Genomic DNA, 23,534 nt, shown 5'->3' with positions numbered 1-23,534 from the left:
CCACGGTATCGTCTTCCCACCCGCACGAAAGGTGAAAGTCTTCTGTATTTCATTAAATAAAATAAAAACCTTAACATTCATAAAACAAACATCATTTTTATATTGTTTTGAACTGCTTTTGTTTTCCTTTTTATTTCCTGTCTTGGTGACCTTTTCCACCATGTTCGGCAGCTAATCGCTAACCATGTCTATCATTTGGCGATGAAGCCGTAGCTTGAAGTGGGTTTATCAGAGCTTATTTTTAACAGAACTCTGAGAATCAAGTAAAACAGTAAAATTCAGTAAAACCAAAATGTCGAGCAAAAAGACGCCAAAACGCTCAATAGAGCTGAGAGTCAGGTGATAATTCTCCGTTTGTCTCCTCAAGCAACCCTTTTTATGTTATGCATAGTAATTTTTTCATTGTTACTACAAAAAATTGAATGGTATTAGTTTAAATTTTTAAATGTGTCGAGTACCACACACAAAACGATATTCACTGCTGATTGGCAGCAGAAATCAGGTGAAGCTTCCCTTTGAAACTGCTCCAACCGATTCATCCATTATCGGTCAAGACTTATCCTTTGCAGGTCGTGGCTGGAGCCCATTACAGCTGATGTTAGACCGGCCAAGTCACCACTTCATCCCCGTGCAGACATACAGAGACAAACACGGGCAGGTTTTAGAGTTGCCGATTAACCAAACCTGCATGTCTTCGGACTGCAAGAGGAAATGCAGAAAAGAAACCCAGAGCAAATCCACTACCCGAACAACTTCCTCTCTCTCGCTGAGTTAATCTTTTAAATCGGTTTTCAGAAGGTAAACAGGCCTGTTTGTAGCACACTGATGTGTTTATACGAGAACTTTTCAGAAACTCACATCCAGTTAACTCTGATAAAAAATGTTTCATCACAGTGAAGTATCACTTCACTCTCCACCAGAGAAGGTGATTTCATAAAGTCAAGGTTCATTGCGATTTGAACGGCGTCGTCTTTCTCCCGGCGGTGTGAAATTAAACAGACATGCATATTACAGTGGCCCGGGAGAAGCGATTCAATTTTCTCCACAGTGGTCGCCATCTGAAGAAATGAATTAAACGCTGCTAGAATTAGAAAAATCAAATTATGGTCCAGATCCCCGCAGGCTCGGAGGTGTCATGTGGTCAGCAGTTGGGATGGATTCGCCGTCTGCACTCTCCCAAAACTGTGCCGTGTTGTCCTCTGCTCCCGCTGTGGCCGAGCGTCAGGCCGAGAAATACTCCAAGATGACACAAAACACTGTGTTCACGTCGTTCCGCATGCCTCAAATGACATACAGAAAGTAAAGTGACTTTTTTTTCACATACAAGCAGAAACACCAAGATTTTGACAAGGAGAACAAATGCACTGACTGAAATATTTCACTTCAGCTCCACCTCACCTTCGTGTCAGTCGAAACTGGAGAACAGTTACCAGTTCCCACAGTAAGACGTGCATTCAGTTTTTTAATCACCATTTTCTTTAAGCCTGATAAGCCTCACTGAATTGCGCCATGAGCTTGTGTATCAACTTTTGGACCACAGCGCAAAATACTGAAATCAATAGTTTATTGAGCTGTTAAAAAGAATCCTGATGACAGAAGTACGGGAGCTGACTGTCGCTGCCCAACTATTTTATGCAAGAGTTCGGCTGACACAGAGGTGAGCAGGTAATGACTGAGTGGAATATATTTAGTTAGTTCACGTTACTGTCGTTCAAAGTTCCACGCCTGAGTGCGATGAAGTCGTATCCTGGGATTTTCATTTAAGCTCTGCACTCAGTCCAAGTTCTGTGGCTTTGTGAAGGAATTCATATGAAGAGGAAGCTTCAAAGGCAACCGGGAAGAAAATTTCATCATGGAGATTCTCCACACACCTCAGAAAACTGCCCTTTTGTGGACTTTTCCACTTAACATGAATTCCTCCCACAATGTTCAGTCTGTAGCACATGTGCTGCAGCTAGGGTTTCTTGTCTGTGTATGACTGGCTGGTGGTGGTGGTGGTGGTGCTGGTTGGGAAGTCTGGGTAAACCAGGAAGCCGGTGAAGGTGATGTACTTGGCGTGGTTGCTGTAGGCCCCAAAGCCATCTCTCTGGTGGGAGTAGAGCCACACTGTGTCTCCTGGCTTCAGCGATAGCATCAAGCTCTGACTCTGTAGGGCTTTCTCGCCCTGGCTGTCGTCGTAGATCATCGCCTGCACCTCCAGATGGTTCTTCATCAGCTTCACGGACAGCGTCTTCTGTGGCAGCTTGCCCACGTTGAAGGAGAAGTAGTAAGCCCCAGGAACGCGGCAAGTAAACACCCCCTCCGTCACGTTAAAGTCTTCTCCGATGTTGACGAACGCCGTGTCGAAGCTGACCGGCTGGTGCTGCGGCATGCCCACTTGGTCTACTCCCACAATGCTCTGGGTGCGCCCCACCGAGAAGGCAGATCTCTGGTCGTCCTCTTCATCCTCGTCCTCGTCCTCCTCTTCTTCCTCCCTATGCTGCAGCTCCTTCTCCTCCGCCGTGTCTCTTGTTCCAGGCTGGATGTGCTCTGTGGCCTGGTTGATGTCTACATGGGGGACGCTGTCTTGCTGGGCAGGAAGGTGTTGGTGGGGGTGTGTCTGGTAGCCGTAGGTGTCGGGGTAGACAAGGTATCCGTTGAAGGTGGTGTAGTGTCCGGTGTTGCTGTAGAGCGCGTAGCGGGGGTCACCATGGAGGCGTAGCCAGACGGTGTCACCGAACTCCAGCTGCAGCATGACGCTCTGGCTCTGCACCTGAGGGGTGGAGCAGACTTTACATCAGTGCACCAACACCAAACATAGTCTGATCATCTACCTCATGCGTCTCTTCATTCAGGGGAATGTGGTGTGTGATCCCCTCTGATCTGCTTTCCTTCAGCTCCCCAGCACAAACACACCCACTATGTTAACAACTACTGTGGCACAGCTGACATGATCAAAGATCTTTGCAAGCAAAGGTCCTCAGATCAGGATTTCGGGGGCTGATCACCAATCTTGAGAACATAAATAATATTTCTTTTGCTCAGCTCACAGAAATAAAAAGGTTTAATGTGCTGTGCCCTCATGGTTTAACCAGCACACCATTTCCACAAGGTTCTGCTGTGAAGCTGTTTGTGACGGAGGGGACAGATGGACTGGGACAGTCAGTCATAGTATGGTCAGTGCTCAGCTCAGTTTGTCTTCAGCTGAGCGATTCATCCCAGACACATTTTCTGCAGCCTGGTTGACCATCCTGAAACATAACGTTATCTGAGCCAGAAGCTGTCAAAATTACAGTCTGATCAGAGGAAAGCTGTTGTTTGACATTTTGTGAAAGGTGCTTATTCACTTTCTTGACAAGAGTTAGATGAGAGTTCAGTTGCACAGTGCAGTATCTGTGGAGCTGGAGTCAGGTGGCAGTTAGCTCAGCTTAGCACGAGACCGAAGACCTCTAAAGCTAAAGAAAACAAATGAGTCATAAGAACAACAACCAAACTCTCTGAATGGCTGACAAAAGTACAGACCTGATTCACAGGTCTGAATCCTACCTTCCTCTCCTCTCCAGCATTTTCCTCGTATACGATGGCCTGCACCTCGTTCCTGTTCTTCATCAGCATCACTGACAGGTCTTTGTGAGGGAACTTGCCCACCGTGAAGGAGAAGTAGTAGGCCCCGGGGATACGGCAGCGCAACAAGCCCGTCTTGGGGTCAAAATCTCCTCCGATGTTGACATAAACAGCGTCAAAGGTCACGGTCATCTTGGGCCCGCCTTGCATGCTGGTGGTGCGAGCGACAGAGAAAGCTGAACGCAGCTCAGCGTCGTCCAGCAGACGGGCAAAAGCCCAAACGCCACCCGCGTGGCTCAGGCAGAGCAGACCAATCAGCAGGCTCGCTGGGAGCAGCATCGTATCTGCAGAAACATCAAGGTGAGACATGTTTTTGATTTTTAGACACATGAAATCCACCTTTAATCCACAGCAGGTGAAGACACTTGGACCTTTGAGAAGGCAGCTCAGATCACCTGGTAACTGATGATTAGTGATGAGGAAGCTGGGAAAAACAAGGTGTAAATGCACCTTCATCACAAAAATGTGTCTCATCACTGTTTTATGCAGACGGGTTTCTGTGGTTATTCCTGTTTATTGTTGGTTTCCTGACAGGAGACCAACCTTTGCTTTGGTGGGGATCATTTGATCATGTTGGAGCCCTGAGTCTCGATGCCTTTTAAATCAGGACTGATCTAATCAAGGAAAAAAATTAAAAATATGATCACACATTTAAAACCAGCGTTTGGTTCTTTACAGTTTTTGAGGCCCAGTTCAACATGCAGCCCCTAAACTTCACACATCACTGCCTCATGTGGGTGAAGTGTGAGCATCAACCACAAGTGAAGCTCCACCTCTCGTGTTAAACACTTTCACAGGCATTTCCAAGCCCAAGTTTGGAGGTTAAACACTGAAACATCACACAGTGAAATTAGTATACATTTGCACATCACAAAATACACTTCAAGAAATGCGCCTTAAAGACAAAACGCACACACAATCCCTGCGCTGTGTTTGAGTGGCTGGAGCAGATCGCTCTCAGCAGACGAGGTATTAATGTGTCTTTCATTAGCAGAGACAAGCACCCTCATTGTCTCATTGTCCTCCTCTAATGAAGCAGCAGGAAGCAGACACACTCAGGTGGAGCTGTCAGCGCTCTCAAAGCTCTCTGACAACAAAACAACACAGCAAATCATGTCCAGATCGGCCAGACCCACCAGAGGACCTGCCTCAGTGGTCAGCGCACTTTATCAGCCTACGTGGGTGTTATGCCACTGTTGTATTCTGAGATCGAGCTGCTCCTTAATCTTCTTAATAATGATGTCAAGAAGAAGGTTGTGTGAAACAAACAGGTTTTCTGTTTTAGTTTTCATGTACTGCCACTCATACAAAGAGGTTTTCAGCAGTTTTAGTGGTTGGTACAGGAATTCCAGGTACACAGGTACAGGTAAACCTCTTTGGGTGCTTTTCATTTAGATTGTTAGGCCATGGATATGGACGTATATTTTCTATATGTCACTTGTGTTGACTCCCATGAAAAATATGAACACTTCATGCTCATGTACGTGAAGAATGTTAATTAAATTTTGTCACATTTCACAGACTGCCATGATGCCGCGTTGCCTCGAAACAGCAAATACTGTTTGTTTTTCACACTACAACGCATGTTCAGATTTATGATGCGCTAACTTCATCCACGATGTGCATGTTTTTAGTTTGTGTTAGAAAATATCAGTTTGGAAACCTTGGTGGAACTGGCGTCCTCATGTTGCCTTCAGGGACACTTGTGTAAAAGGAAAATGAATGTGTGTCAGCCTGTGGTATGTTGTGAGCGGTGATCATGTTATTTAGTGGTGTGAATCACTGCCTATTATGCCCCGTTTGCCTCTGGCAGCCTCCTCTTCATCGCCACTGAGTGATGAAACATTTTATTCGGTGTGATGATGTTCAGTGTATCATCTCACGTGTTGCAGATTTTGCTGTTTTGTCTTTATTGGGGACTAAATCTGCTTTCACAGTCTCCATGCGTCACTGCCAAGCCCTCGAAGTTATTTACTGTTGAAACTAAATGTTCTTCCTGTATGTTTATACTAAATCGACCTCTTTAAATGGAAACTAATTATAGCTGTTAATTGTACTTAAGGCACTGAGGCACAACTGATCGTTTTTGTCTGATTACTCGTCCCGCTGCAGCAGAGGGAGAAATCCATTCTGCAAAAGCAAAAGATGCTGCACTACCAGCTTAGCTGCATATATCATAACTTTCCTTTATGAATCTGAACACACTGTTTTTTAGCCTAAAGTAATCCAGAAAAACACAGAACTGACAACGCAGCACTTAAGCTTGTTCGTGTAATGGCAGCTTGCACTGAGAAATAGTGTTTGTTTGTCTGTGTAATGGCATCAGTTTTAACTAGTCATGTTGACAGACTGCACTCCTTGGAGAGCGCCATGCTTCAGGTTCAAACAGCAATGAAAGAATAGATCAAACAAACCTCTCCCATAATGAGCACCCATGGGAGTTAAGCACAGAGTGGAGCCACAGAACACAGCTGAACAGAAAAGACGAGAGCAGAATTAGTGCATGCAAATCCAAAAAGAACGCTGTTGTGCACTTTTTAGAATTTAACTCGTCACTTTCTTCTGTCCTCTGTGCACCTTTTTTTAAAATTGGTTTTGATTTTGGAACGACTTACATACAGTTAAATGTACCATGTGAGTGTGTTATTGGTGCTACAGTAATCTGATAAGTGACTACTTTAAGACCCTGTCCCTGCCCTTATTGTTTGGAGTGCCCTCTGATGGGTAGGGGGACGCAGGGGGAACCAGATCTTTTGGAAACCGGACGCCACTCATTGCATATCATAGCCATTGATGGCACATACATAACACACCCATTCCATAAACAACCTTCCACAAGAGATGTGACAAAATGATAACATTCTAGTACTACAAATATTACTGTAAAGCCTGTTGTTTGCTACCATTGTCAGCTATAATGGGCCAAATATGCCTGTAATGATTACAGAAGGTTACACAAACTGAAATAAAAGGGGTTTTATTTTTGCCTGAAATTTTTAACATGCAGATGACCTAGAAACTGGAAATCACAACAGGGTCACAACATCTAGCCTCTGCTAATCCAAACTGGATGACAACGTTATGGAAAATCAATAGTTTACACGTTTTTCTAAGATTATGTCCAGTCACTGGGCAAAAGTGACCATTTTGTGACCTCGAAAATGCCCCTGCTTAAGAGCAACAGAAGCATAAACACTTGATTCCCTCCTTTGCACCACCTTGGGGTACATAACAAAGTCAAAACAAGTGTTTTGGTGGGGAAATCTCTCATGTAACAAACAACACACGGACAATCACGCAAACTTGCGTGATTTCGGATTGACGCTTTATGAAACTCACGAGGCTGCTTGTTCTATTCGTAATTTCATTGGCTATACGAGTCATCAGTCATCGCGGGACTCGGTTGCAATTGGCTCATTCTATTGAGTAGCGTTGAGAGGCCCCTTTCAACTCGAACGCTGGTTGGCTACTGTGGGCAGTAGACCGAAAACAGAAGCTACTATTGGCTCAAATGAGGTGTCAATCAACGACTCCGAGGTCAGGCGCGATTACACGAGTTGCTTAATTGTTTGTTAATGTGGATTTGTGACGGGTCCAGTGAGGTGTCGATGAACAGCAAAGACTGGACTGAAATTCAAAGGAAACTCAGTCAAAAATATGTGCAAGATGTTGACATCTGATGAGTAATTTGGAAGACGCAGTGGCACTTCATGACTGTTTATGGACATAAAACTGTGTTTTGGACTCAGTGTTCTGCTGGTCTTGATCTACGGGCCGTTTTGTTGGACTTTTATGGACCACTGGAGGACCAGGAAGCTTCAGGGGTGAGTTTCCAAAACTTTGTAGATGTTTGTGGTGTTTGTTGGTTGTGTCAGCTGTTGTGGTTGAAATGGTTTGGTCGGCTGTATGGAGCTCGGCGGCCTTGTGTGAATTGTTGCAGGGCAGCAGGCGGGCCAGCAGATTGTGGTGATGAGAGTATAAAAATGTAAAGACATTCTGTTGTATTGAACTGTGTTTTGTAACTGGCTAGGCGTGAGTCTAAAATATTAATACAGTAGAAATCTGCTCTCGGATGGGAGCAGCTGGCTAAAAGGAGGCGACTCTTAGAGCCAACAGTTTCACGACCAATCACTAGAATAAAAACGGAAACTTTACAAATGTCAGACCCTTGACATACACAAAGTTGGACAACGCATGTACAAAACTGAAGCTCAAATATCCCACATTCAAGCGCTGCCATCTTGTTCTGATGACATCATTTGAAGCCAGAGTCTGTGCAGTAGTGACCTTGCTGCTCTGCAGCAGCCACTGACATTATACAGTTACTAGCAAATTACAGTTATAGGAAATTAAATTATTCCAAATGTGAATTATTTACAAATAGTTCTGTTTTGCAGTAAAGGCTCTAATATTGTGTTTCTGGATGCAAACTGTGTTGTGTTTCCTCCCTAATGCACGGCGAGCACATGTGAGCCTCTCAGTGCAGCCACAGCTTCACTCGAGCCTGTCCGTGAATTACCTTCATGCATGCTGTTGATGATACTTGTTTCAAGAGGAGAGGATGTTATTTATTGATTTATTTATTTGTTTTGTTCCCTCACAATGGAGCCACTGCCCCCTTGTTTGTGGGAACCAGTAACCTTCCAGCAAATAGAAAACTTAATGTGACCACCAGCACGTTATTATGGCGACCACGTAGAAAATGGAGGAGAACATCAGTCCATTTCTGATAGACAGAAAGAGAATAAGGACGTTATGTTAATGATTTTCATTAATGCCACAAATTATATCATTCATTGCAATCTTTTTGCTCATACTTAATCTCCAGATGTCAGTCCACCACCCAGTTTCTCACTGCTGATCTGGATCTGGATCTACAGTCCCCACAGAATGAGCTTCCCAGCCCAGACTACTTTCTTCTGTTTCTGTGTCCCATGTGACTCCAGAAGTCAGCGTTGACTTATTTTAACTTGCCTGACGTACTTAACTTACTTTATGTCCCTTAAGTTATGTGTGCAACTTAAGGTCCATATCTGACTTACTTATTTTGACTCAAACCGTGGTCTTTTCCTGTCCCATGCCGAGTAGTTCTGGTCCCAAATCTGTACCCAACAACAGTCTGAAGCAGGTCTGGACACGGACGTCTGTCCACATGAACCAGTGTCTTATGCACTCATAAAAAGTACCAACCAAGCAGGGACACATTGAGTTAGTTTTTTGTATCATGGTCGCCTGTTTCCAGCTGATTTCAGTCACTGCTGAGGGATTATAACCACAGCCGAGCGAAGGAATGAAGACTTGTCTTTGAATCCAGGGCTTTGCATTTTGGGTGAGCACTTGACCAAGGTCTCATGACGGGTCTAAAATCCTGTCGCATTTCCACTGACAGTCGATCTCACAGACACTTTCACCACAACTTAAAATCATCTGAATTCCTTCATCTGCTTAAATCTCACCTCGACAGGACAGCTTTTTTCAGGAGCCAGACTATATTTAAATCCAAATGCATTTTCTGCCTTAGCCTCGCTGTGAATGTGGGAGGAAAAGAGGCGGAAGAAAGAGGGAAATAGAGTAAAAACTGGCATAACTTCTGAAGAAAAGCTCTTATGATGTACCAGGGATGCCTCAGTTTTAACTGACTATACATCCTTTTCCTATACCCTTATGTTTATGCATCAGGGTTACAGGGGAGCTGGAGCCTGTCCCAGCTGACTACGGGCGAGAGGCAGGGTTCACCCTGAACTGGTTGCCAGTCAGTCGCAGGGCCGACATACAAAGACCGACAACCACACACCTCTGGGCAATGTAGAGCAGCCAGTTAACCTAATGTGCATGTTTTAGGGATCGTGGGAGGAAGCAGGCACATGGGGGGAACATGCAAACTCCACACAGACTGGGTCTCGAACCTGGAACCCTCTTGTTGTGATGCGATAGTGCCAACCACTGCGCCACCATGCTGCCCTTTAACTGACAAAAAAAACCCCAAATATTTGAATTTTTATAAATTATGTTTTGCATCAGTTGTTCTCATGACAGTCCAGCAGTGTGTCTAAAGGCTATAAAAAATCAAAGCAACCACAAGTGAATCTTCCGCTGTTCAAATACAGGCACGTTTCAAATCTGTTCATTTTGTTTTCTGCCAGTTTAATTAAGTTCCAGAGCTTGTAACGCCACTTTATCCTGGAAGATGAGGGGTTTGTCGCCTCAGTGACCCCCACAGGAGGACTCTGATCCCAGGAGGGTCTCCTGATGGCAAACTGGTCTCAGATGAGCAGTCACCCGTCCGTGCTGCCTGCACGACTCCCCACAGCTCTGCAGAGTGATGCCTGGAGTAACAGAAAAGGGCTGCTGGTGTGTGTGCGCGACACACATGACGTGAAGGCGAAGGCCTGGTGCAGTGCCTGATGTGCTAAACACAAGGCAGTTCAATGCCGTATCTTGTGGTTTACGTCCAGTGTCAAAGCAGGAAGTGGTGTGTGCTTTATGCGATGAGGTGTTGGAGCGGCGTGTAGCATGTCTGTAATGCCGTCACAAACCTGGCATCTAAGGGATTGACTTTCACAGTGGAAAAGGATTCTGTCAGGTATCACACACTGCTTCTCCATGCAACAGTTGTCTCCACAGTTGGATAATTATTTCGGCCATCAGACGTTGTTTTGTGATCTGGAGTATCTACAAACTCTCTGTGACTGTGATTCTCATAGTGTTTGACATTCAGAGTCAGTCTGCTCGAGCTTAAAGGATTAATGTGCCCTTCTGAGAAAAAGACAGAGGGACCATGTCTGAACGCAACATCGGTTATTGCTGTGTTTTCAAGCCAGCTGAAACCTGCCAGCTGAACCCCTTTTGTCTCCGAAAGGTCAGCTTATCAAGGATTTCAAAACCAGCCTTATTTATAGCTTGACCTTCATGCATTTTTGAAATTATACGGCGGCCTGTGAAAGTGTCTCAGAGACAAAAATCGGCGTTTTCAAGCCCTGAAGCTCTGCCTAACTTTGAATTCTAAGATGCAAAAAATATGAAAAACTGCATTTGCGTATCAGTGCGGTCATCGTCCAGCCGAACATCAGCAGGCTCGTTACTTTACTCCCTCATTATTCAGCTCTTGTATCACGTCACCATTAAATTAACCGCCACCTCGCAGTATCAGTTGCATCTGTGCTTCTACTCCTTCTCACTCACAGGTTGTGGCTCTCCATGAGATCTTCCACATGTCTAAAAATAGAGGAAGGAGAAAGGCTGACTTCTCCTCCCTGGAGACAGATCAATAACTGATGATTGAGACGGGGGAGAAAAGAGGGGCGGGTGGAGGCAGAGGAAATGGAGGGCGGAGGAAGAGAAGGAGTGGAAAGAAAGCGGAGCAAACATGACAAAATTAGTGTCGAGCCTGGCTTCAAAGTGGGCCGTGAAGCTGTGGGAAGGCGTTTGGCTGTGTTGCTGGTATTTGTGTGTTTATGGTGGACTGGATTTACAGTAAATGTGTGTGTGTGGCCCGTGTAACTTTGTTTTGTGTGTGTGTTTGCGTAGGTTGCTGTTGGTGTGTGTATCTAAAGAAATATGTGACTGTATGCATGTGCTGATTAAAAGTGTATTTTTGTGCAAAAGTGTGCGTGTGTGTGTGTCCTATATAAAGCATAATGCGTGTGAGGTTGCGGGTGCAACGCTGCGCTTGTGTGTGTGTAACAGGCTGTGTTTTCCTGTGCTTGTGTGTGTGTGTGTGTGTATGCATGTGTGTATTCAGCCTGGCGTTGGCTGTGTGTGTGACATTGCTTCTGTGGCTGTGTGTGTGAGTGTACCTGTGTGTGTGTGAGTGAATCTCTCCTCCATGCTGGGCCATCTGCTCAAGGTGATAACAAACACATTAGTCCTCAGACTGAAGCAAAACAACCGCCGCTCACCGGCTGCCTGAGGACTGCTGGTTGACGTTACCTGTAGGTCTACTCTGAGCACCTGTTAATATTTCCTCCTGCTGCAGGGCACACGCAGCCGCTCCATCATCTCAGTGCCTTTTAACCCTCATCTGGAGCCTCCTGAATTTATCTCACAGCTACTAAAGATTACACTTAGAGGAGGTTTTCAGCGTTTTCTGAGTCTTCTGGTTTTAGCTACGCTCTTCTTGATGCTACTGAAACACTTTGTGTGTGGTGTGTGGGTTCATCGGGTCAGATCGTTATCATTACCATTGATCGGCAGCTGAAAACACAATGGAGTGAGCATCTCTTCATTGTGTTGTCAGCTGCTGATGAATTAGGATGCAGTGAAATGATGATGAATTGTCAGCCTCCCAGCATCTGAGCTTCCCGGCCCGACTGTGTCATCGGAGGAAAATGGCCGCTGGATGAACGTGGCTTATTCTCTTGACTTTATGGCACATTTAGGGTGTGGTTCAGGAATCTGAAAGGTGCTTTTGTGAATTCATTTTCCTCGCACTGTATTTCTAATTTGTAGTTACTCCTCGTTTAATTCGTCTGGTATTTTCCTCACAGTTGCTTCCCATAAAACTTCAAGGACCAGCGTGGTCTTTGCAGGTAGTGTCTCTGGCTAGCGCCTCAGCTGTGTACCCACTCATGATGAGGGTAGAAGACTTACAGATATTTCCTAATCAACTTAACCAAGCGGTGCTGTAATTTAGTGGAAAAGAGAACAACAGTATTGGTGTTGTTGTTCAAACTCACAAGGTTCACTTCCTGTTTTCAATCAAGTCAAACTGAAATCAGCTGATCACGATCAGCGTGATCCAAGTGTGAATCAGTCTCTCTTGTCTGCCTCCCTGAGAAACTTCTGTCTGTCTGTCTCTCCGTGATTCTGTCTATCTTTCTCTCTGTCTCACGTCTCTCTGTCTTTCCATCTGTCTGTCTCTCTGTCTCTCCGTCTCTCTGTCATTCTGTCATTCTGTCTCTCTGTCATTCTGTCATTCTGTCTCACCATCTATCTGTCTCTCCGTCTCACCATCTATCTGTCTCTCCGTCATTCTATCTTTTTCTCTGTCTCTCTGTCTATCTGTCTCTCTGTTGTTCTGTCTCTCTGTCTCTGTCTCTCTGTCTGTCTGTTGTTCTGTCTCTCTGTATCTCTGTCTCTGTCTCTCTGTCTGTCTGTCGTTCTGTCTCTCTGTCGTTCTGTCTCTCCGTCTCTCTGTCTGTCGCCGTCTCTCCGTCTCTGTCGTTCTGTCTCTCTGTCTCTCTATCATTCTGTCTCTCTGTCTCTCTATCTATCTGTCTCTCCGTCATTCTATCTTTTCCTCTGTCTCTCCGTGATTCTGTCTCTCCGTCATTCTGTCTCTCTGTCGTTCTGTCTCTCTGTCGTTCTGTCATTCTGTCTCACCATCTATCTGTCTCTCCATCTATCCGTCTCTGTCGTTCTGTCTCTCTATCATTCTGTCTCTCTGTCTCTCTATCATTCTGTCTCTCTGTCTCTCTATCTATCTGTCTCTCCGTCATTCTATCTTTTTTTCTGTCTCTCCGTGATTCTGTCTCTCCGTCATTCTGTCTCTCTGTCGTTCTGTCTCTCTGTCGTTCTGTCTCTCCATCTCTGTGTCTCTGTCGTTCTGTTGTACCCCCCACCTTCCTCTCTGTCTCATTAGATCAAAGCTGCACAGGGAGAACTATTGTTCTGTTGTTTAGTCGAGCTCGGCTGCCTGCCTGCACTGAAGCCAAAATAACAAAGGAACACTGATGGCACATATGCATGGCTGATCTCACACACACACACACACACACACACACTGGTTAGTGTTTTATGCTCCTTCATTAGCATTAAACAAAAAAATTCCAGCTTGAAGAAGGAGTTCATTGTTGATTTAAATCTCATGTCTGTATGCTAATTATAATGGAGGCATGGAAGCAGGAGGCGAAACATTTCTGGTAACCAACGGCTCTAAAACTCTCCAATTAACACACCGAATCTTGTTGGTTTAGTTTGTACACAAACAGACACAGTTTGTTGTTTAGAGGGAAGTGCTCAAGCTGTTTTTGGCATGCAAGAGCCATCTACAATCACTTCACTTCTTAAGCTTTACCTGAAATCTCTCCCTCCATCGCTCACTGCTCGCTTTATGACAGACACTCTGTGGTTTGATCTCGGGTGACATGAGCTGTTGTTGATACGAAATAGTTCATATGACATGCAAGCTGCTTTTTTTCTTCCATTGTTGTGGGAACAATATGCTGCAGAACTTTACTCCCTCAAAATCTGGGGACTCAAACTGCTCTTTGTAGAAAACATGAGTGATTTTGGACACTCGCTCCAGAGTCTTGTCACCACTGTGAGGTTAGCTGGTAGTCAGTGGAGATGCTAACTGCTGGGCCAACAGGTGAATTGTCTCTATGCTAAGCTAAGCTAAGCTAGCTAAGCACAGACGTATAGGGTGGATGGATAATGCGTTTGCATTTCTGTTCATGTTCAACAAGCAAAATACATTGTTTGACTTAGTGAGCTTAAAAGGTGTCAGTCTGTGTATTTTTGAACTTTTTCATTTTTTGGATAGAGCCAGGGTAGCTGCTGCTCAGGAAAGCAGTTTTTCCTTCTGAAGTTGTATATGTAGTGTTCATCAACAGTAAGTGAAGTGGTTCACCAAAGCTTCATTTGAAAATTGAACTTTCCGAGCTCTTCATGTGTACATAAAAGTCATCAGACCTCACTGTGTGTTCGGGCTGAAAGGCATACAGCCTCATTTATGCTCATGCTTACCCACACACAAGGGGATGAAACATCTTTTGCTTTGTGAGTTCAGACAAACAACCATTGTGAAGCTCCAGCTCAAGGCCAACCCTCCCATCTCCTCCCAACAAAAGGAGGGAGTGGTGGAGGCTGCTGCTTTCTCCTCTCCCACTGCCATCTGAGTCAAAGCGCCTTTGAAAATGACTTTTGTTGGAATTGTAGCATGAAAGCCTTTAAAGCCACACAGACAGAATCAGTGAGAGCAAGTCCAAACCCTCAGCAGCTGAGAGGCCAGAAGCTTGATCCTGATGAGAATATAACGGCTGCTTTTGACACTTTGTCTTAGCGTGGATGCTTATCAAAACATGGAAATAAGCTGCAACATGAGACACTTGAGGCCATGGACACTGATTGGCTTTTTCTTGGTAATGGTTTTCCATCTCTCCTTGTGTATAATATCATCAGGAAGGATAATGCAGGTTAAAGCATAATCTGCCCTCTGTCAGCAAACACCAGCAAACTAATTTCATCGAGTTATTTTCTGATGAAGTGTGCACATTTCCTTTCCTGGAATCTACAGCGCTGTCAGAACGCATTAGGACAGTGATGTTTTAATTGCGTCGAGAGATTCAACTGCTGACTTTCAGCTTCTGTTTGTGTGCATACTGGCTGAGCACGTAGCCCTTATTACTTTGAACTACGTGGAGTTGATATTTTATGTTAAAAAAAGTTAACATAAACAAAAGCCAAAATGCAGATGTTGTGTGTTTCCATCACCTGGTCTGGAGCCAGTTGGCAGTACAGTCTATGTGACACATGACTTTGATGAACAGAGCAGAAGTAGTTGAAGTTGAAGTTGAAACATGACATGCTATTGAATGCTGTTGTTGTTCTGTCAGCTGGATGTGTAAGGTGGGGGGGGATTGTATGTCAACACAACATGTTGCCGCTGAACCCGAGTGACCAAAGAAATGGGTTATTGCAGGTTGTAAAACAGGCCTTAAGTTTCTACATCTTGTTTGCAGTAAATACTTTAAATTTGAAAGCTGAAAGTCAGCACTTTATAGTCGCTGTTTAATTTCAGAGCGAATGTTCTGGAGCCAAAAGGAACACTGAACACTGCACTTTTCATCAGCTTAGTTCCTCCCCTCAGCCTCCTACCTCTTGTGATTATGTACTTTTTCCAAAATGCATTTTCAGCATTTTCTCATCTGACCTTGATCCATATTATACTGTTAAACTGAAACAGTTTCTTAGCAACAGTAACAAGAGAGAAAGAGGTTACTACTACTGTGGGTGAATAAAATTTCTGTTTGCATCTTCTGCAGTGGTTTTCTCGCTGTGTGATTATTGATCGCTGGTGCAGAATGTTGCTGATGATGTTGTAAGCTTCAAACACTGGACTTGTGTTCATGCATGTGCCTTATTTTGGCAAGTTGCAAGCAGGAGTTACAAAAAAGAGCGAAAACAAATGACATTAAGTGAACTTAATTGTATAGTTTTACTCGGTAAGATTTTAGAGATATGAAGAGCCACCACACTGTGCCGCAGTACAATCAAACCATCATCGTGTACCGCAGCTTGGATGTAGAAGTCGATGTAGTTCAGTTCAGTACACTGAAGGATGCGCGTTGCAAGCGCACAACCCCACCGGCAGACTTCAGAGCCATTTCAAATCTACCGAGCGTTACCGGTTCGAAAAAGAATGAAAATCAATATAGCAGGTTCTTTGAGGCAGGCGAGTGACTGATTGCAACCCAAAAACCTCACAGGGCTTATGAGAAAGAGCACAAAACCACTTCCTTCTTTCATGTCCTCCAGTCAATTCTGCACAAAACAAAGAAACAAATTTTCCTCCCATATGCATGTGCTTGGCCTTAAATGCACTGAAGAATCTCACACATTAAGGCTTTCATGATGATCAGTACTGCCGTTCTGTTTTCCATGAAGGCAGGAGGGCGTGACTGATGTTCTGAAGCCGCCTCAGTCAGACTCCTACCTGCTGGGAGGGCCAAATCAAAGCACGGGCTTCTGAGGGAGAGTGGATATAGAAGTTCACACCTCTGACTAGGAGTCAATATCATAATGTGCACTTCGACTGAGGATGGACATCAAAGTGCTCAGCCTGTTGTTATGATTAAGTCTGTTATCAGGATGTGCAATAGAAGTGTGGATGCCTGAAGTCACGGGATGGTCCAAAGTGATTATGCTCTTTGGTGTTGATGGAGCAAAGAATTTTATTGTAAAGAAATGTCTTTTGAGTCCATCCCCACTGACTTTAGTATCAGGCATGTGTGCAGACAAAAGCCCAGAAGAGTCTGAAGCTTCTGGGCAGGAGAGCTCAAAGTCTGTATTTCTAAATATTTGATGCTCTGACTTCGCACTGCCTTACATTTTGAAGCCAGGTTTTGAGATCTACAAAAGAGAGCTTTCTTGTAAAAACAGCGGTTGTAGCGTTTCATGTGGGATAAACTTGAAAAATTTGGCTCTGCATTTCCTGTGCTGAGTTAAAACTGTCACCCATAAGTAGATTTTGAAAAGATGACTCGGGTTTCCCCTTCAGACAGTATATGGATGTACAGAACCCATCAGTGCACCGTCCACCGTCCAATCAGGACACTCTGTTAGCTGCCACAGGTGTGAGTCCTCCTCCGGGCTGAACACAAATAACACAACACTCTGCCTGTCAGTCAACCGCACACACACACACACACACACACACACACACACACACACACACACACACACACACACACACACACTCTTTATTATTCCACCACCTCAGCTGCTGGAATAACAAAGAAAATGCACAAACAAATTGATGTTTTTTTGCAATAGTAGAAATAAAGCACCTTATCACGATCTGTTTATTGCGAGGCCATGTCACGTTCACTGTCCATATTTGTCAGCATGCCTTACATCCAGTTCAGCCGGTGAGCCCTGTGGCTCGTGTCGATTCAAAGCGCCAGTACTGAAAAACGTTACAGCTGTTTTTGCAGCTGTGTAGATGCTAGAGCTATGAGTGGTAGAATTAGAACGAGCTGCGCCCTGGTAACAAGAGGCCTACATTACACGGAATATAGTGCCATATATCGAGTAATATGTTTAAAATGCAGTGTGAAATGCATAAACGAGGGAGCTGCTCTGCGAATAGAGAAACTTACAAAGGAAGCCGATCTCCTGTCTCACATTCACAGCAGAAGTTACACCCACTCCAAAATCTCCACCTTCTCACTTTTTCATGTTGTCACCATTTCATCAATGCTGAAATACAAGCGTAGAAAGCAACTCGCCATCAGATGATCAGTCAAGATGCTTCAGAGCGATGCAGCGCGGCACATAATGAGCAGAATATTTAATATGTACGCGTGTCTGAATGAAAGGAAAAACTGCTCATGCATGGTCCTTGTTTAAAGAAAATGTCACACACATTAATGTAATGAATCATTGCTCTGTTTGGTTTGGATGTTTTTCACATCATCACTGCTACAGTCTCGCCCTGCTGCTCCTCGTGTTTATCCTGCCTTCCTCTTCTGAACTCAGAGGGAGGAGAATGAGGTGGAGACCCCGAGTGGATCAGCAATGCTCTGAAATAAACAATTTCATCCTCCCATCCTCTCTCATTATTGCCTTTTCTCCTGATGCTGCTTTTGGCTTTTGGATCCATGCCAGGGTTTTTCTCCTCTTCCTCCACCTCCTCCCACCTTTACGAGTGCACAAAGGGAGATAAAGAGAAAAAGAGCGCGTGGTTAATAAGCACCTCTATTGCTAAGAGGGAGCGACCTGGTCACTTGGGACACATATCAAAGGGAGTCGTGGGGGCTGTTATCTGGAGGTGCAGTGACAGACCCCTGCTGAGGCTGTGCCTCTCATTAGTCCCCTTTTCTCCCTCCCTCCTCATCCTCCCATCCTCAGCACTTGTCACTGTGCTGTCAGCTGCCTACTCAACTGTAGACACGGGACCAGCCTGGGGACCGGATTGACGGAGAGAGAGAAAGGCGGAAAGAAGGGAATACAAAAGAAAGGAAGATTTTGAGGTGTAAGCCAGGCTTGTCAGCTGAAGCAAACAACAGAAGAGATCCATTTGTGTGAACTCTAATCCACCCTGTAAATGTCTTCTTTCTCCTGCCACGGTGTCAGTACAAAGAAAACCTGCCACAGAAACAAAGCTCTTTCTGCCCTGTCACAGAGAGGCAGAAAGAGCAGGAGCAAAAGAAAGAGGGAGGAAGGAAGAGTAACAGCTATGGCAGCCACCTGGTGTCCTGCCAGGAAACACGGCGGGGTTCGATCCACCGGTGACAGACGAGACACGAGCGAGGCGGCAGACTGGGCCGACTGCTCATCATGTGTGAGATAATGTGGACCAAACACACAAATGTCAGTCATGTAAGGAGCTGCTTTGGGATTAAAATGTGACTGTTGGGTTGCAGGAATAAAACGCACTGCAAGGTCTGAACAGCAGCAAATCAGCAACGATTCACCTCGAATCTTCCAGTTGTCCAATTCTGGAATTTTCTCGTTAACCAGCTGGACAGAAACACAGGTGAATTGTTGAGGCGTTGATATATTTCCAGAATGACACATTTCTGTGATCGGAAACATCGCTTCAGGTTTTGGTGTCAGTTAACTCTCTTAAGTTACACATGCATTGTTTTTATTGGTAGATGAGTCTCATTCCCAGTTTGTCGTTTTGGGTTGTTGCTGTGCACCTGTCAATAGTTTTGCAGGCTTGGGAATAAAAGAGAGGAATTAAAAATAAAGTAAGCTGGAAATTTGACCTGATGATGGAGGGATTGATCCTCTGGGAACCACGAAAGTCTGTGCGAAATTCACTGGCAGTCCACCGAATAGTTGTGGAGGCATTTCACTCAAACCACAGATGTCCACCTCATGGTGGCGCTAGAGGAAAAGTCATAGGGAGCTCAAAAATCATGTGGATTCATCCTCAGGGAACCATGAGCATCTTCACACGATTTACCCAACAGTTGTTGAGATGTTTCTGTCTGAACTGAAGCTGTGGGCTGAGTGGCAGACCAACAGTGTGCTGATGGGCCTGGTTTTACGCTGAACTGAGTAGTTTGCGGCAGTCAGTGCAGCAGCAGAAGACTGAACTATCAAGGAGTGTGAGGACAACCACGGCCCTTCTGATTGGTGGACAACCTGCTCTACCTCCTGAGGCTGATATGCTGATGTGTGTCTGCGTTTTATTCCTCCAGATTCTCCTCTTTTTTTGCTCTGATTGTCTTTTATACGTTTATAAAGGGGAGTCTTAAAAATAATCTAACTTGGCTCACGTTGAAACATGTTTTTCCTGCGCTCAGGCCGCCTACTGAGATTTGTCTTTCACAGCGACTCGTTTCTTTCCATTGCCTCCGTGTGCAGTTGTTCACCTCCTGCCTGAACACATCTTCAGAAACAGCAGCTGCAAAGGGAGACTCATGCTGAATGCCTTCATGCTGAATTTGCATTCACCACAGGTTTACAGATGTGGGCTTACAGGAGGAGTTTTCTGTTTGGGACTTGAGAGGGGTTACAGTTACGTAAAGGTTCGGTTCACAGAGGACAAGGTTTGATGCGTGTGTGTGTGTGTGTGTGTGCGTGCGTGTGCATGCAGCGGGAGACAGACAAGTGCAGCGACAGAGGGATTATCAGATGACTAACTCAAAGACATCCTCTGCTGCAGTGCTGTCATGTTTCTCTGCTCAGGGCTTATTCCAGGACTTGTTTATAGCAGACGCTCGCAGTAATCCAAACCTGGAGGAAGAGTCTGACTGCATTTGTCGCTTTGCTTTCACACAGCTGTGTTCACGGCTCCACAACTCACTCACCTGCAGCTGGTCAGTAATCTCGTGTGGTCGGTTGCATTTTGTTTCGATGTCCTGTGTTTAGAAGCCGACGAGCTCAAAGCAAACAGCCCTCAATCTGCTTTCTGGTTGTCTCTTGGTGTTTTGACTTAAAAGCCTCTGCAAATCCACATTCAGTTCTGTTTGGGACCGGCTGCCAGTCTTCAGAACATCCAGCAGAGCTGATAAGTCTCGTCCTGACTGAGAATGTGACCCGGGACAGACAGGACGTCCCTCGTGGCTAATAAACTTGTTATTCTTTTGACTGTTGTGCAGTCACTCCTGTCCTCTGCCGACTTGCAGAAGGTCGCTCATGTAATTAGCTGCTCTTGCTTCATTCGAGCGTCCTCGCTCAGCACACCAGCAGGGCTTCAGTCTGTTGGTGCACATGATCACTTTCAGTTTCACCGTCGCTGCACTGACTCCCTCTCAGTTTTCCAATTTCGTTTTCAAAGTTCATTAATCATGGAAATGCATTTACAACAGAAACAAAACAGATGCTATAATTATGACCTCCCTGCTCTCTAATTACAATATAAATATCTCACAGTTACTCGGCTTTCATAATTATGTTTAATCATAATCTTTTTTCTTCTGTGAGTTCTTATTTTAAACCGAACCAAATGCTTTAAGCCTGCAGCTCTGGTCTGTGAGCAGCTTATTGTTCAGGTCCTCTTCAGGAGCTGAGATTTCTGCAATCTACATTTTTTGATTTGATTTGCTGATGGAATTAACTGTGTCACATGAACTATTTTAAGCTGCGGCATCGGTAATATCTGAGAAAGGCGTAACGAGGAAGACGTGCGGGAGGCGAGCAGTGGGAGCTTTGAGAGAAGAGCGAGTCTGTTCTTTTCTGCATTCGTTCACGTTAGGAGAATCAAAGCAGATCTAAAAATAATTTCAGCATGAAACTGAAGAAGTCTGAGGTGTGTTTGTTGGATGAGAAAATGTTCTAATAAACTTTAACCGGCTCGGTCCTGAAAATTGACATCAGAAGAGTCTCCTGTCGCAGCTGCAGCTTTTCCAAATAAATAAAATGAAAGGAGAGAGACTACAGGTGACGGAGCATCAGCAGTTCTCTTTAATGAAGAAACTGTTGAGTTTTGGTGGTCCTGGCTGTTTGAGTTGGGTGACTGACTGACTTGTGTGTTTTTGATGAAGAGGTGGGTCAGGTGGCCATGACAGGAGGAAGTGTGTGCTCTTTTCTCCCTCGTCTCGCTGTGACGAATGCTAAAACAGAAGCCTGTGCTGACTGTCAAACCGCTCTGGAACGTTTGCAGCTTGTGAGCAGCTTTCCTCCGTCATGTGCGACGTGTTTGTTGTGATTTTTTGTCTTTCTGGTGTAAAATTTCAGCATAAATCAACAAGACAGTTTTTAATTACTTTTGTTTTGGTGCAGAAACTGATAAAAATTTGTGTTCTCACAGGGTGTCAGGGATTGCAGAGCTGTGTGACTGCAGTCCACCTGCAAGAGTGTGTTTGACTCTGTCAGTGTGCTGCTTTCAAGGCCGGCGCGACTAAAACTGCTGTTTCCAGCTTTGTGTTGGTCGTAAACAACAATCACTACACTGTACTGTGACAAATTAAAAACTGTGTATTTAGCTGCATAAATACAGACAGAGAAGAAGAAGAGTACTGTGCAGTAGTGGTCTGAGATGTTTCTATAATTTTTTGCTGCTACACTCCTCAAATCGGCAAGCTCAAAACTTTACAGAACCACCTTCAAAGCCTACAGGCGGTGAATTTTAGTGGACTGTTCCTTTACTTGTCCTCAAAGTGTGTACGTACTGTAAGAATGTGTGTGACATTGTCTCATAGCTGCTCGTGTCTTTGTTTGCTGCCTGCACATCAGCATCAGCAGCTGCGTTCAGTGTTCAGTAGAGGAGGGCAGACTGGATGCAGGCACACACACACACACACACACACACACACACACACACACACACACAGATGCTGTAAGTAACACAGGCATATGACTCTTCCAAATGTGTAATCTGAGTCAGAGGATCAGTCTGTAGCCAGCAGATGAGGATGAAGGTACTGTATCTGCAGACAAAAGGAGTCAGCCTCCTCAGATGAGGAGGAAGAGAAGAGGGAGCTCATCACCTCGGTGTTATTCACAGCCTCCTGCTGCCGCGGGGCTCTCCGGTGTCTCCTCCACACATAATGAAAGATAAATAAACCATAGGATATCTATGCATGCTGCTCCTGCCTGCTGTGGCAACACAAAGCAAGTGTGGCACAGATGAACATATAAAAGATGCAGGTTTCCCTCTCGTGCAGTGTGCCACATGTGATATTAACACTGTGGATACGTCACAGTGTGTACATTCCTCCCTCTGCTAGTGCTGAGGTATCGCTGTTTCTGGAGATCAGTGCAGATAAATAATGCATGCCGCTCAGACACGGCACGACTGCTGAACACACACACACACACACACACACACACAGTATAGCGCTTTTCCACCAGTATGCAACACTTGAAGGAAGCATCCATTAGTATTGCAGCAACAGGAACGACCCCGTTTGTGGAAGATGATGAACAGCACGCATTCTGGACTCTTTCATTCATCCCTCCGGACACAGCGAACCCCCCCTCCCCCCTCCGGCGATGCACCGCTGTTCACGCTACGTGCCTGCACGCTCACAACTTGGACTGCGTCTTAGTGCCAAGTTCATCACTTTCACCTTCACACCTGGACATCATTTCACACCAAGGTTTAAAGAGCATCTGACAGAGGTGAAGAAGAAGAAGAAGAATCGTCTCACCTGTGTGGTGTCTTCTGTCCAGGCTGTGTGTGAAGCACAGAGCTGAAACTTCTGTCTCCACCAGCGCTGTTGGATAAACCTCCCCTCCCTCTTCTCTCTCTCTCTCTCTCAATCTGCTCTCTCCCACCCTCCTCACTCACCCTCCTTGCTCTTTTTTTTCCCCGTCACTCGCTGTTTATTCTCCATCTGCCTCTTCCTCCCTCCTTCACTGTCTTCCCTCAACCTGCTGCTGGCTTTGAAGCTGCATTAGCCAATCCCCCCTCTTCCAACCATCACCACCTACACACACACAATGTCCCAATGTATGTATGTGTGTGTAAATACATGTGTATGCTCAGGAGGGTTGTGATGTGGTAAGGAGGTTGTGGGGGTGGAGGTTATGGCGTACCACTGCAGTGGAGCTGCTGGTGGGATGCACTCAGATATGCTACTCTGTTAACCTAAATCCTAGAGAGTGTGGGTGTGTGGGTGTGTGTGTGTGTGTGTTTGCGTGTTCACAGATAAATAGGAGGGGAGGAGCAGCCGTGCCATAATAACCATTGAGTTTCACTATGTGGCGACTGCGCTGCCAACTTCCTCCCTCCTGCTCGTGGTAGGGAGTCATTATCTCACCTCTGGGAGGGAGGGAGGGAGGAGGAGGAGGAGGGAGGGAGACGGAGAGAG

The 23,534-nt window shown here is 45.2% G+C and overlaps 1 protein-coding gene across 1 annotated transcript; it reads right to left on the bottom strand.

The window, feature by feature from the left end:
• Positions 1-514: 514 nt before the first annotated feature.
• On the bottom strand, positions 515-22,944 carry c1qtnf4 (C1q and TNF related 4). Its single transcript, XM_046395837.1, has 3 exons — positions 22,872-22,944; positions 3,526-3,887; positions 515-2,752 (listed from the first exon to the last, which is right to left on the bottom strand). The coding sequence occupies exons 2-3, from the start codon at positions 3,880-3,882 to the stop codon at positions 1,955-1,957; spliced, it is 1,155 nt and encodes a 384-aa protein (XP_046251793.1). The 5' UTR covers positions 3,883-3,887; positions 22,872-22,944; the 3' UTR covers positions 515-1,954.
• Positions 22,945-23,534: the final 590 nt, after the last annotated feature.

The sequence above is a fragment of the Scatophagus argus genome, chromosome 1 (genome assembly GCF_020382885.2).
Source record: "Scatophagus argus isolate fScaArg1 chromosome 1, fScaArg1.pri, whole genome shotgun sequence".
Lineage (NCBI taxonomy): Eukaryota > Metazoa > Chordata > Actinopteri > Scatophagidae > Scatophagus > Scatophagus argus.
This window is presented reverse-complemented; position numbering and strand designations above follow the sequence as displayed.